General features: G+C 38.2%; 1 protein-coding gene across 1 annotated transcript in view; it reads right to left on the bottom strand.

Moving 5' to 3' along the window:
- The window catches only part of TENM1 (teneurin transmembrane protein 1), a 238,034-nt gene that overhangs the window by 121,622 nt on the left and 101,425 nt on the right, over nucleotides 1–14,987 (bottom strand). Inside the window, exon 4 of the mRNA XM_015817351.1 lies at nucleotides 6,313–6,551. Within this exon, the coding sequence (XP_015672837.1) occupies nucleotides 6,313–6,551 (239 nt within the window). The remainder of the gene's footprint in view (nucleotides 1–6,312; nucleotides 6,552–14,987) is intronic.

Genomic DNA, 14,987 nt, shown 5'->3' with positions numbered 1-14,987 from the left:
AAAATAAAATAAAATAATAAAATAAATAAAATAAAATAATAAAATAAAATAAAATAAACCAAAACCAGGCCCAAGTTTTTTTCAGTAATTTCTTCACTACTGAAATAATGAAATTAGATGCTAGATTTCCATGCTACCTTTTATTTTATTTTGTGTTGCCTTTAACATGATAGAGGAATGCAGTTGGAATTGACAGCACTACATCTTGACAATTTAAGAAAAGTGGTGCTAGCTGGCATCCTCTCTATTTTAATCATTCCCTCCCTTATCATGTCTAGGTAATAGGTTATTTCTCTTACATTGTGAGCGATATACTTGGGGAAAGGGTTGGTTGAAAAGGATTTTAGTTTTGAATGGATGCTTGCATGTTTTTACAGATTACATTTCATAAACTGGATTAACCCAACATCTGCTACAAAGCCAATGATGAAATTGAATTTATTCTTATCTACCTTCTGTGTCGGCACAGCCTGTCAACTTCTACTTTGAAAAGTTTGGCAGAGAACGAAATATAACGAAATATAACGCTTGGCTGAAACACAAGGGACTCCCTGGGGTGGATCTCTAAACTGAATAACAACAGCTTCTACGATATATATTTATCAACCCCAGATGGCTTCTCCTTCAGGTAAATAAAGGAAACACAACCAGAATGAAGTGTTTACAAATCTGGGTTGGGTTGTTTTGTTTTCATGGATTGGTTTGGTCAGTCTAAAGTTAAATTTCCCATAACTTTAGGAAATATAATTAGGATGAGGTCCTAAAAGTTCAAATGGTGGGAAAGAATTGAGGAGGAGGAGGAGAAAGAAAAAGAAAAAGAAAAAGAAAAAGAAAAAGAAAAAGAAAAAGAAAAAGAAAAAGAAAAAGAAAAAGAAAGAAAGAAATACAAAGGACAAGGATTAATGATATATACTTAAGAGGTATTTAATGATAGCAGCTATGTTTTTTTGCTTTCATTCTTTTCTTTCTCTCTCTTTTCTTTCCTGATCCTTAAATCTGATTGGATATGCCACTTTGTTCTGAAGTCAATTTCCATGGATTCCATCAGGATTGCTCCCCAATATGAAAGAATTGCTGCCTTTATTTATTTGTTAAATTTGTACCTCACCTTTCCAGGTAGAACCCAAGGCAGCATATAGACAAGTCCCTGTTGTTATTTTCCCTGAACTTCATCTTCTAGGAATACTGGATGGAGAGAGAAGTCCCTCATGAAGCCTCCATGGCTAAGTGGGGTCCAGAACCAGGATCTCCCTATTCCTATTCTAGTACCTTCAACATGACATCATACTGGCTCTTGGATTGAGAGGAAGTTGTAGGAGATGACCAGGCTGAGCCCGAAGGAGGGGTCAAGCGTGTCATTAGTCTCCCTTCGTGCCAACAAGAGTTCTAAGTCCAGCCCTCCTTGAATTCTCTTGACTCTTATCTACCGCCAATTTGCTTTGATAGTTAGCAGTTCAAATTCTTGTTTAGAGATAGCATGGAATAAACTTGTTCCTGATTTCTTACACCTGACAGTGTCTGATCCAAAGCCATCCAGGGATCTTCCATGGTTGAATATTAGAACTCACGTCTCCCAACTCCTAGTCTAGCAGCTTCACCACTAGACCACACTGGCTGTCCTATTTCATGGGTAGGAAATCTGAGTCCATTTTGAGCCCTCTTTGATTACAGCTGTAGAAAACTTTTGCCATGATTTCCTGCTGTCATAACCTGTACCGTAAGCCACAAACTCATGTCTAGGGTCACCCCAAATAACAAGATGGCTGGCATATAAATTTAATAATAAATAAAAATAAATAATAATAATAATATAGGGTGGGTGGCATACAAATGTAATCATAATAAATAAAAATAAATTAGGGTAATATAGAATAATATAAAAGTACCTCTCCCCCCAAATCCCAGCCCTTTCCATTTTGCATTACAACCCTGTTTGTTACGACTTCAAAGTCACAAATATTACGAGAAGCTTCCGCCTGTCAACAGAAGAAAAGGTTTTCAGCTCTAATATTATTTTTTAATACAAATATTTAAACTTAAAGAGTCCAAAGAGGTACCATCTTAGGGAAAGCACCATTGGTCAGGCATAAAAAAAGAATCGAGAAAAGGAAGCCCTTTTTTCATTTGCAAACTTTGATTATGTTAATCTACATAATGCACGTTAACGCACCTAACTGATCAGTCATTCAAGATCAACTGATCGACCGGTTCAGATATATTTGATTAACCAAAAGCTTTGGAAGATGGCATTTCCCTTATCTAGCTGGGCACTGATGCTCTGAGCCAAGGCAGATTTTTAAGATGGTGTTAAATTCAGAGAGAGAAATCATTTAAAAGATTTCCACAAAAGAAGAGATAAATTTCTTTCGCCTACAAGACAGACGCATGAAAAGGATTTAAAGTATAGAGAAGTAACGTCAGATTAGATCAAACATTCTAATCAAATGAGGTGTTAACCAAACAGAACAAGGAAGCCTGTGAAGATGTCAAATTGCCTTTTTTTCTTCTTTTTTTCCCCCTTCCCTTTTCCCTTTCATGAAGAGTTTGGATAAAAAGTTTGGTTTCAGCTGAAGAAATCCATCCTCAGTTATGGGATTCAAATGGACTAAAATTATATGTAAGGCTATGTAAGGATTATATGCCACATTTTGACTGATCCTTACGTATTCAACTTTAATCACTGATATACAATTTTGGCTTTTGCTCTGCCTAACAAAAGAAAAATATCCCCCTCTGTGAATGTCAGGATTTAACTGTCTACTCTTCATTCATCCCTGCAATTCAATTGAACAAGAGACCCATTTGTAAAATATATGCAGACATCTCATGTATGGGTTTTTCCCTTAATTCTGACACTTGAAGCTTCTTAAATACTTTTAAGAGCCTGCCTATAGTTGAGGGGAGAGGACAAAGGGTTTTTTAAAATTATTATTATTATAGGAGGGTTCACCATTTCCCCCTGTTGTACCTTCAATGAACATCATCCACAAACTTGTAATCAAGAGGGAGGCAACTTTGACAATGTAAATAGAACTGAGAAGATTTTTGGCTGGATCAAATCCTGCCTGCATAATCCTGAGGTGCCCTCCTTCTCCATGGTTACTACCTGTTGTCATGTAATGAAGAGCAGTTCATTTAGAAGAGGGAGAGCCTGGGGGAGGAGTCAAGAGGACACTCAGCCTAGAATCACTGCACCGCTGCAAGCAATCTAAGTCCAGTCCCCCTTGAAGTCTGTTGACCCTTATTTAGTGCCAATTTAGTGCTGCTCATTAGCTGACTAGGTTCTTGTGTATAGGCACAAGCAATAAATTCTCTTAATGTTTTGCACCTGAAAATAACCTTCTTTAGTTTCATTGTCACCCTTAATTTCTAAAGAATGAATTAAAGCAGTGATGATTCCTTTTCCACCCAGCAATTGGGGCTTGGGGTACTTTCCAGGGACAATTTCACTATATAGTTATTTGTTCTGCTTTCATTGCTTGGTTTATGTGACATTCCCTCCCAAATCAATCTGTTGAATCGGAACAGGATATAAATTTATTCAATAAAATAAATAGCCTCATAATGTCACGTAGACAAAATAGCACCCTTTTTATTTTCCAAACCTATCAGCTGATTTTGAGATCAACCTCTTAAAAGACTGACCTAAAACTGTGTAAGAAAACACAGTAATGGATCAATGTTAAGTATATCAAAGTTAGATAAACAAACTCTTTGGTGTGGTGACAGTACATGCCTCACACAGCACAACTCCCTTTTTCATCCTCCCCATTTCAACTGTAATGCTGCAAGTTGTGTTAATGAGGATTTGTTCTCTGGATGGTGGAAGCGAAAGATTTAATATTAAAAACTACAAAATCTTGGCTAGTTTCTTTTAAAGTATATGAACCAAGATAAAGATAATACTGACGCTATTAATAACAGCCACAATGGGAGTCTAATTAAAATAGTGAGAAACATACAGGAAATAATTGGCAGATTGAAAAGACTTTCTTATTTTAAAAAAAAAGTCGCTTGTTTGGTGTCTGCCAAGTTCTGTATTGCCTTTTTTTTTTTGCAAGAAAATCTTTTGCTACCTAGAGATTTCTGAAACCATTAAAAAGTTGGCCATAGTTTCTTTATGGTGCCCAAAGTATTTTAGTAAATTGGACCTTAATTGGAACCTTGCCCTGTAAGGCGACAGCTATTTGTAGCATCCAGTTGAAGGGCTACTCATTAAAAATGATCAAGGGAATTGATTATTCTTCAGACAATCTATGTGCATTTGGCCTTTTCAACCAAATGGAATGAGGATGAGTGAACATCCTTCAGCCCTCTCTTCCCTTTCTTGTTCTCACCACCATTCTTGGTAAATGTTTAGGATTCAGCACTGTATAAATTGATTTCTATAGCTGTAGGCCTTCCCATCTCTTTGTGAAGATTGTCAAGACAAGTATTGCTGTTGTTATTCAGTGGCTAAGTCATGTCTGACTATTCATGATCCCATGGCCATAGCATACCAGCCCCTCCCCCTGTCCTCCACTGTCTCCCTGAGCTTGCCCAAATTCATGCACCCTGTGTTGATGACACTATCTAACCATCTCATCCTCTGCCATCCCCTTCTATTTTTGCCTTCAGTCTTTCCCAACATCAGGGTCTTTTCCAATGAGCCTTCTCTTCTCCTGGCTTCAATATCTGTCCTTCCAAAGGACCAGCAGGGTTGAATGAGTTCCTTTAGGATTTAGGATTGACTGATTTGATCTCCTTGCAGTCCAAGGGGCTCCCAAGAGTCTTCTTCAACACCCACAATTCCCTTTCTAACAGAACTGAGAGTGAATACTCTTTTCTTGAACTGTGGTGTTGAGAAGACTCTTAAGAGTATATGTAGATGTATCACATATATGTGAACTCTTGAAGGCAGCTTGTGTACTCTCTGCATAAAGAGAGTACATTTTGAATTGATTTTACTTACTTGTTAGTGTAAACTCATACTTCCTACAAAGGTTCTTGGAGTCAGTGTAAGATCGGTCAATAAAATGCAGAAAGAACAGTAATGCTAATTGCAACGTAAAAGCCTATATTTGACCTGACATATGTTTAGATCATTGCTTTTCCCTGCCCTTGTATTTGTTTTATTGATTGGTCCTTGGTTGTAGACCCTATCCTTTTTTTTTAAAAAAAATATCTACTAGGTTATTGAATGTTAAACAATTTATAATCAAACACAGATTCTGGAATCTTCCTGTAAAAGAGATGGGGGGAAATGTCTGTTCTAACTTACAAGATTTTGTTATTGTAACCTTACAGCTTTACATAAAGTATAATTAGCTCATTCAGCTGTGTCTTTTCTCTGGCCTACCTCACAAAGTTAACGTTGATCTTGCCAGTCTGCAAGTACAGGTAGTCCTCAACCTACAACCCCAATTGAGCCCAAAATTTATGTTGTTGAGTTTTGCTCGAATTTACTTCTCTTGTCACATCTGTTAAATGAATCATTGAAGTTGTTAAATTAGTAACACAGTTGTTAAGTGAATCTGGATTTCCCATCGTCTTTGCTTGTCAGAAGGTTGCAAAAAGGGATCACATGATCCCAGGACACCGCAACCGTCATAAGTATGAACCAGTTGTCAAGCATCCAAAGGTAAATCACGTGACCATGGGGATGCTATCCCGGTCGTAAGTGTGAAAAATAGTCATAAGTCACTTTTTTCAGTGCCATTGTAAATTTGAATGGTCACTAAATGAACTGTTGTAAGTTGAGGACTTCTTGCTTCTTTCCCCTTGTCCCCTATACATCCCAAGAAACTAGGGAGGGTGTCCTCTGAGCTTTTTGCTCTGTCCAGATTCCTGATGTGGGTTAAATTGACTTTTATATGACCATCCCACTGGCTGTATCTCTTTGACCTGTCTCCTAAGGCAGGGGTCCCCAAACCCTGGGCCGTGGACCGGTACCGGGTCACAGCATGCCAGCAACCGGTCTGCACAAACAAGCAAAGCCTCATCCATGGAATGTAGGCAGCACACAAAACCATGCTTCCTCCGGTCGTGGAAAAACATCTCTCCAGGGAACTGGTCCCTGGTGCCCAAAAGGTTGGGGACCTCTGTCCTAAGGCCACATACCATTATGGACATAACATTTATATCAGTACACAAACAGCTCTGGAACACTCGTTAAAGCAAAAGGAACAATAAATGCAAGAAAAACATCGCAACCGAATTATCGATTATTGATAAGATTTGCTTCTGAACAATGAGCTAAACACCTAATTCTTCCTCCAAATCTCAGCAACAGGAGTGGGAAGGAGAGGTGCAATAAAGCAAAACAGGACTTACCAATAACATAAGCCAGCAACAATGCCAGTGTGACTGTGATTGCTGTAGCACTCAAGGCGGTGCACTTCCAGTTGCAACATCTATAAGGCTTGTTAAAAGCGAAAGCCGGTCGCGAAAACGTCGTTCTAGGAAGTGGTCTGGGAGGTGGTGAGTAAACTGTATTAGAAGTCAGAGGATAGTTCTGACTGGCAGCGCTGAAGATAGCGGAAGACCCAGATCCATGTTTAAACAGGAAATGCCTAGGTAAAGAAGACAAAGGGCTAAGTTGGAGAAACCCAGATTCACTTGCAGATTGAGGAAGGCAGAACAAATACTGGGGGCATTTGCAGAAAGGGCCAACAATGAACTGCAGAATGGGACAACTTGCCATAGCCAACTCGCTCCGGCCAACTCACCATGGCCAACTCACCACGGTCAACTCACCATGGCCAACTCACCACTGGACAACTCATTATGACCAACTCACCACGGTCAACTCACCACTGGACACTCACCATGGCCAACATATCATGCAACAACTCACCGCGGGACAATTTAATGATTCTCCAGCATGATTGGATGGAGAATCCACAAATGGGTTGTCTTAATCTTCCTGCTCCAATAGACTAAGTCTGAAGTGTAGACACGTCTCTACTGTGCCATCTGCACCCCAGTTTTAGACTTAGTCTTCAGCTCTACTGACGCGTTTTTAAGCTCTTGGAGCAGAAAGATTAATTCTGGTTCTTATAAATCTTCTTTAAAAAATTTTTTCCTGTCAGACTAGCTGGCTTATTGGACTTATCATTAATAGAGAGTCCTACCTCAACTTTTGCAGGCACTGCCTGCCCCATCCGAGCCAGCAGGCTCCACACGGCCATCGTGGATTGACCCTGCCACCAGGCAGCCCCATTTATCACCTTTGCTGGCTTTTGCCTCTCTGGCAGCCGACTGGGGCAACAACTCACCGCGGGACAATTTAATGATTCTATTTAATTATTTAAAATAAATTCTAATTTTTTTTTAAAAAAAAATGGCCATTCACATTTCCTTCTTTCCCTCCTTTTGCATCCTTTATTTAATGATTCTATTCCACCATTTCTTTTATATTAGTGTAACTCTTGTCCCCCAGTGAGTTGTCCTGTGGGTGAGTTGTCCTGGTGGATGAGCTGGCCATGGTGAGTTGGCTGTGGCGAATTGTCATAGACCCAATATAATTTGTGTAATAACCTCATTGTGCAAATGCTGTGACTTAGGTATGCAAATCAGATAGGCAGATGCAAGTTCATAAGCACAGCATTTAAATGATGATGTCATTAGGTCCAGTTTGCTGTCCGTGGTGCTGGAAATACATTGCACAGTTCAAATGGGTTTCCCATAGATAGAGAGAATGCTACGAGATGAGATTAACTGCACATTCCTAGACATGTTCCCTTAATAGTTAATTTAATTCCACTCAATAGAGCTTACTACCAGAGAAATCTGTTTCTGATTGCATTTTTTAAAGTATAAAACACACTCTTCCCCATTCATTATGCATTTTTTAATAAACATAAGCTGCAGCCTATGCAATCTGAGTATGCCTTTCACTATTTTCTTTTTAAATTAGATTTTGACAAATCTGTTTAACTGGCATTAGGCCAAATGCATATTTCACATTCTGTAGCCTCTTTCGTTCAATAAATTTTCAGACGGCTGTGTTACAGTTTATAAAACTCCTGATGCATACACAGGAAGAGACAGATCCTTGGAGTTACCTTCTGGCCAGTGATGAACAGCCTTCAGACACTAGGCAACCTCATATTTGATAGCTCAAGTGTAATCTCCTCCATGTAAAAATAATTCCAAGTTTCAAGAAATGGTAAAAAAATTATGAGACTTTAGCAGTCAAGCTCTTTATTTATTTTAGTATATGGCATACAATATCAGGGAAATCTACAAATGTTAGACAGTGTGCAATCCTGACAACCTAATTGCTAGTTCATTCTATCCTTGCTGTACTGCAAGAAGCAAACTAGCTTTATATCAGCTGACTAGTAGTGCTCATGTTGCTGGCTCTTTTCGGCTCCTCCGCTGATCTCTATTCTATTCTATTCTATTCTATTCTATTCTATTCTATTCTATTCTATGCTATGCTATGCTATGCTATGCTATGCTATGCTATGCTATGCTATGCTATGCTATGCTATGCTATGCTATTCCATTCCATTCCACTCCACTGCATATATTCTATTCTATTCTATTCTATTCTATTCTATTCTATTCTATTCTATTCTATTCTATTCTATTCTATTCTATTCTATTCTATGTACATTTGTTCAAAAATTGTTGCCCTATTATGCACTGTTTTTCCTAATTAAAATGATAGAAACAAGAGTTTTAGTGGTATATACATTATGTTCAAGGTTTTCTGGCTTGTTTACATGTTGATATCAAGATGTATCAAAGAGGTATTAAAATCTAGAATAGCCTTATAAACGGGGCTAGCTAGATTTTCTTTTGGATTCAATTGTTATGAGATGATAGCTCATAATAATGACAATGTTATTATGTAATGGTGACAATGTTAATTAAAGCAATATTAAAAGTAGACTCATTATCTATTGAGAGATCACAAGATGTTACTAACATTGATAAAAGTAAGGGGAAGTTCTCATCAACAATTTGGGCAGGAAATTACTGGGAACTTAAGAGTATGAAATACATGTAATAGAATATTAACTGCAGCTATTTGATTAGTTATTTACCCAGTGGAGGTGTTTCCATGTGTGTGAACAAGTTAATATTGCCTAAAGATTTAATCTATATTTTCAACAATTAACTTTACATTTTTGAAACCAACACAATCCATTTACACACTGAAAGAGTGAATTGGGGTATTGAAAAGCCAATATTTACATATTTTAATATATGGATTTGCTTTCACAGCTCATGAAAAAGAGTTTAAACCTGTGGATATCAATGTGTTGAAAAACACAAATCTTTGCTTTTTACCTGTTTCCCTGTAATTAAAGAGATTTAAAAGTTCTTAACTTCTACCATGTTATGACATATTTTATTAATTGTGTATATTTCCTTATGCTTCACAGGATAGTTCAAAAACTGCAAAAATGCATTTTAATTCATATTCTCTTGGAGAGTAAATCTCAACATTTCAAAGTATTAGATGCTTTATATTACAATCCTAAAACATTTATTTAGAAAGATATTCAATTAATAATGGCTGTTCCGGGGGAATGATTCTACGTTATTGTGCATAGTTACTTAGTCTTTGTAGGATACAGTTCCATATATTAACATACATAATGCAGATGCATAGAACTTTACTGTTAACTTTACACAAGTATACAGAAGTGAACATATTGAACAAATAGTATACTGCTCAAAAAAAATAAAGGGAACATTTTAACATGGAACTGAAGGAGTTTGCGTTCCCTTTATTTTTTTGAGCAGTATATTTATTCCATGTGGAATAAATTTGTTGTAATGATGGCTTCATGAGAATGGATTTAAAAATTGAGGCGCTGTTAATATAATGAAAATTAAGAACTGGTTATTTTCTTTGATAGGTGTTCAGTCAGAAACTCTCAGAATGTACCATAGAAACAGACATTGTCGTAGTTAATAGGGTTCCAAAGTCACAGTAAGCCATAACCCAGCCATGTGGTTTATTCAACGGAGCATAATTAAATCATCGACAATTTGGCCAGGTTGATGATGTGCTTGCAATGTTGGTGGCTTCCCTACCACAGCAGGAAAATGTGAGATAAGATTTTGATCAATGATTCCTAGATCAAAAGGTTTTATTTAGGCTTCCTTAATGTGAAGAAATGTAGCAAGGAGATTGATTCTCGGGGTGGGGTGGGGTCCGTTCCAGAGGAGCAAGAGGTAACTTAGCCCAGATATTATGTGTGAGAGAAAGAGGGTGAAGACAGCCCCTTTCTAATAGTTCCCAGAATATGTTGTAAATGCAGATAGTAGAGTCCTCAATCTGGCAAGATTTTGTCTATAAGCGTGAAGCAATAAAGAACTCAGCTTGGAAGAATGGTCCCTGGTTTGGGGCCTGACTATGGAATTCTGGGAGTTTAAGTCCACCAATGGTGGCTGCGGGATTCTGGGAGTTGAAGTCCACACATGTTTTGATGCAATGTAGTGAGGGAATGGATTCACTGAGTGTTGTATCTTATGATTTATGATGAATGTTTTTTATGATTATAATCATGAATTATCACTTGTTACTTGTCTGTACACTGAGAGCTTCTGCACCGGAGACAAATTCCTTGTGTGCCCAATCACACTCGGCCAATAAAGAATTCTATTCTATTCTTCTATTCTATTTAAGGAAGCAACGTCAGGAACAGAACGTGGAAAAAGGAGAATAAGGTAAATTCTGTTTGGGCTTTCTTTCCCATTCCAAGAAATGTTTTAACGATTTTTGGAGAAAATATGGCAATTTGATTTTATTCCCCATTTTCTTCTTCCATCAACAAATGTCCAGAGTAGATTGCTGTCAGTCACAGGCCAATCAAACATGTTAATCAGAGGTTTGTTTGTTTTTTAAAGAAGTCACAAAATTCTGAATATATTTGCCACTGAGGTGTACTGCACTCAATAATTAACAACTACTACAAAATTAGTTTAGAATGATCCAAAGCTGAACAGCAACAATTCAAACATAAAAGCAGTTTGAAAATAGCTAAGGAAGTGTGTCAATCAGAAATAGTTTCATTAGTCCTTTAAAGTAGAGATTTGAGCGGGTCGATAAGAAGTGGCAACTGTATTATTTCTAGAAAAGCTAAGATGATCATTATGTTAGGCCTCTGAAGAAACTGCTGGCTACAATTTGCTTTAAATTGCTAGTTCAATGGAGTATTAGCATTCCATCGCCAGGACAATGTTATTTATTTTCTGAGTATTAGTGGTATAAATGGTGATGCTTAGATAGTAACAATATTCTTACAAATCCAACCTTTATCTCTCTGGATGAATACGTGCAGCATTATTTTAACATATCACTGATGCCTTTGCTATCTGTCTGATAAAATGGGACAATCTTTATATAGAGCAAAATGCTGAAAATAGCAATTCGGGAGTTTAGATATGTAAGCATAGCTCGACACACTTAAATATTCAGTCTACAAACACAGCAAAAATGAATAACAAAAATCCACACTTCCCCCCCCCTCCCAGTAGTTCCTGGAGAGGAAGAGTTTTCAATTTATCCAACAGAACCTTTTTTCTCTCTCTTCCATGGTTTACAAATATAAACGATTGGTAGATACAAAAACAACACACCATGGTGGAAAAATGGGGAACCTGTCTTCGTATTCCATAATTCAATATGGGGGGGGGGTCTGCTATTTTTCCTTCTTTCTCCCTGTTGCTAGTTACTGAAATTGGAACCCTCTGATAAACATGACAACACAAAGGAAGCTGGAAGTGACGTTCATAGGAATATATAGCACAGTGGTGGCGAACCTATGGCACGCGTGCCAGAGGCGGCACTCGGAGCCCTCTCTGTGGGCACACGCACCGTTGCTCCAACCCTGCCTCCTCCCACAGCCCCCTCCTCACCAGTAGCCCCCCCAGAGGAGAGTCACCCCCGGGCGTGGCCCACATGAAGCAGCACAGCCAAGGACATGGTAGCCGGGCAACGGAGACAAGACTCTGCCCTTGCAGATGCTGCTGCAGGGCACAGGCGGAGGGCGTGGCCACCATGGTGCTGCTGGGCTGCCTGGGCGATCTGTGGCGGGCCATGGAGGTGGTGGGTGGCCCAGTGGGCAGGGCGGAGTGGGGGTGGGCGGGGCAGTTTTGGGCCACTTGGTCTCTAAAAGGTTCGCCATCATTGATATAGCAGGAAATACTTGAGCATAAAAACCTGGGCACGAAGATGTACATAATACTTCAACATTGTTTCTGTGAATTAATTGCTCTTAGTGTTTATGCTCTGGCAGCCCATAAGTTTCACACACCACCCTGGCAACATAGGTCAGGACTAAAAGAAAAAGAAAAGATGGTCTCTTACTTTTACAAGAGATTTTTTTTCACTAATCAGAAGAGCATTTATCACATTAAATACAATGGAATGCTGCCATATTTTATTATTTCATAGCTTAAAAATATATAACATTGTAGAAAAGTTTTCCTCTTGCAACAATTTCATTCATCCATTCATTCAATTTCTATATGCTCAACTCAACCAAGTGAGTCTGGGTTGTTTTACAATTCAAAGATTATAAAACAATTAAAACATCCACAAAGTTGTTTACGTTATACTTAAAGTTATACTTATTTCAAAGGGGTTTCAGATAAACCTTCCCACAGAAAAGATTATAGGTAAACAACAAAGACTAAATAACTAAATATGTATTATTAGTTTCATACAAAGAATGACCCCTCCTCTCTCTGTGTGTGTGTTTGTGTGTGTATGTGTATGTGTGTGTGTATGGGTAGATATATAGGTATAATCTTTATATAAAAATACAAAATTATTTATTAGATTCATAAGGTTGCCCATGTCAGATGCAGGAGTCTTTTGCCAATGCAAACAAATCAATAAGTATTTAAAATCACTGGAATATTTCTTGTAAAAATTACCATTTCCACAAGGTCTACGTCCTGTGTTGACTTTGTAAATAAGGCTTCACCCAAAGCTTAGTTTGTTTCAGATAATATTTTTTCCTTCTTCAGTGTTCAGTTTCATAAGTTTGCATATGAAAATGCATGAAAATGGTTGCTACGATTAAACTGCAGTCAAGTGTGTGCCTTTGTTTTCTCATTCTAGGCTTCCTGTGAAAGGATTTTCTAAGTAGCACAAGAATAACTGAGGACTCTAAAAATTGTGGAGCTGATTTGTTTTCTTTGTAACAAAATGGTGGTAATTCTTTTAAAAGTCAAACCCGGTCTACACACATGGGTTTGAAAGGATTTGATTGAAAACAGCGGTGCTACATAATAGTCCATCTTTTCTCTTACCTACAGTACCTTACAAGACAATGGAAAACTGTTTATTTCCAGTTTTAAGACTCAGTAATTGTTTGCATTATTTTACCCACAGTTTCCCTCTTTATGCCTCTGCCTCCTTTAGAGATAATTATGCCAGAAACAGTTTGACTTTTTAAGCATATTTTTCTCTGCACTCCAGTTTTCAATTCTAGCCAGCGCTAAGCTTTTATGTATTAGCAAATTATGTTTGAGCTAAGCATATGTGTATGCCTAGCCTGTACCCTTCTAAATGATGAGGTTGATGATAACTTGAAGACCAACTTTCATGCTAGTCTGGGGATAAATACAAAAACCTGGAAACTGCAAGAACAATTTCCAACTCTTATTTATAATGAGTTTGTTCAGGTGGAATCTCTTTGATAGATCTGAAATCTTTCTTCCCAGGTTTCTTATCACGTGGACCAAGTTGCTGTTTATGAGCTAAAGCTATCAAGTGGCTCTCTGTTTCTTCTGTCTCTTTGCTTTCCTCTCTATTTATTTCCTAGCTTCCCCACAATCTCCTAGTAGAAGATGATAGATAGATAGATAGATAGATAGATAGATAGATAGATAGATAGATAGATAGATAGATAGAGTCGTGCACACGCCCTAATTAAACCTATAAAGGGCTTTCCCATTGACCAGCATTCTAAGCCCTGAAGATGTCGGCGGATGCCGATGAAAGCTAGGCACTTTTATTGATTTCTATGTATTTTAAAGGTTTTTAATATTCTTAAGAACTTTTATCTTTAAATTATTATTATTAAATTATTTATTCCCTGGTGCTCACGTCTATTGAATGACTTTGTAGATAGATAGATAGATAGATAGATAGATAGATAGATAGATAGATAGATAGATAGATAGATAGATAGATAGATAGATGATAATAGGGATGGATAGATGATGGATAGATAGCAATAGCAATGTGCCTAGACCAGGGGTGTCAAACTGCCAGCCCACAGGCCAGATGCGTCATGCCGAAACTGCACCCACCCCATTGCTGGCAATGGAAAAAAAGTTGCAATATGTCGCAACACGTCACGTGATGTTGCGAGTTTGACACCCCTGGCCTAGACTTATATACTGCTTCATAGTGTTTTACAGCCCTAAGTGGTTTATAGCAGGGGTCCCCAACCCCCAGTCCATGGACCAGTACTGGGCTGTGGCATGCTAGGAACCAGCCTGCGCAAACAAGCAAAGCCCCATCCATGGGATGCAGGCAGCACACAAAACCATGCACTCTCCTGTCCGTGGAAAAACCTTTCTCCCTGGCGCCCAAAAGATTGGGGACCTCTGGTTTACAGAGTCAGCATATTGCCCCTTAACAATCTGGGTCCTCATTTTACCGACCTCAGAAGGATGGAAGGCAGAGTCAACCTTGAGCCGGTGAGAATTGAACTGCTGGCAGTTGACACAATTAGCCTGCAATATCGCATTCTAACCACTGAGCCACAATAAACAGACAGACAGACAAAAAGGGGTCCTTGTTGCTCTCTGAGCTTGGTTGTTGTTGTTTTTTTGCAGACATTTCATTACCCAAACTAGGTAATATCATCAGTGCCAGAGAGGTATCAATACTAGCTAGATAGATGATAGATAGAGAGATCAGTAGACAGAAATGTACAGATAGACAGACAGATAGAATGAACTACTCAGTGACAATTTACTCTAGGATGAATTAAAAATGCTTAAGCCAGAGGTATATCCAATAC

This window comes from Protobothrops mucrosquamatus, unplaced genomic scaffold, assembly GCF_001527695.2.
Source record: "Protobothrops mucrosquamatus isolate PMUCROS unplaced genomic scaffold, P.Mucros_1.0 scaffold578, whole genome shotgun sequence".
Taxonomy (NCBI): Eukaryota; Metazoa; Chordata; class Lepidosauria; order Squamata; family Viperidae; genus Protobothrops; species Protobothrops mucrosquamatus.
The sequence above is the reverse complement of the archived record's forward strand: the minus strand, read 5'-3'. Positions and strand labels throughout refer to the sequence as shown.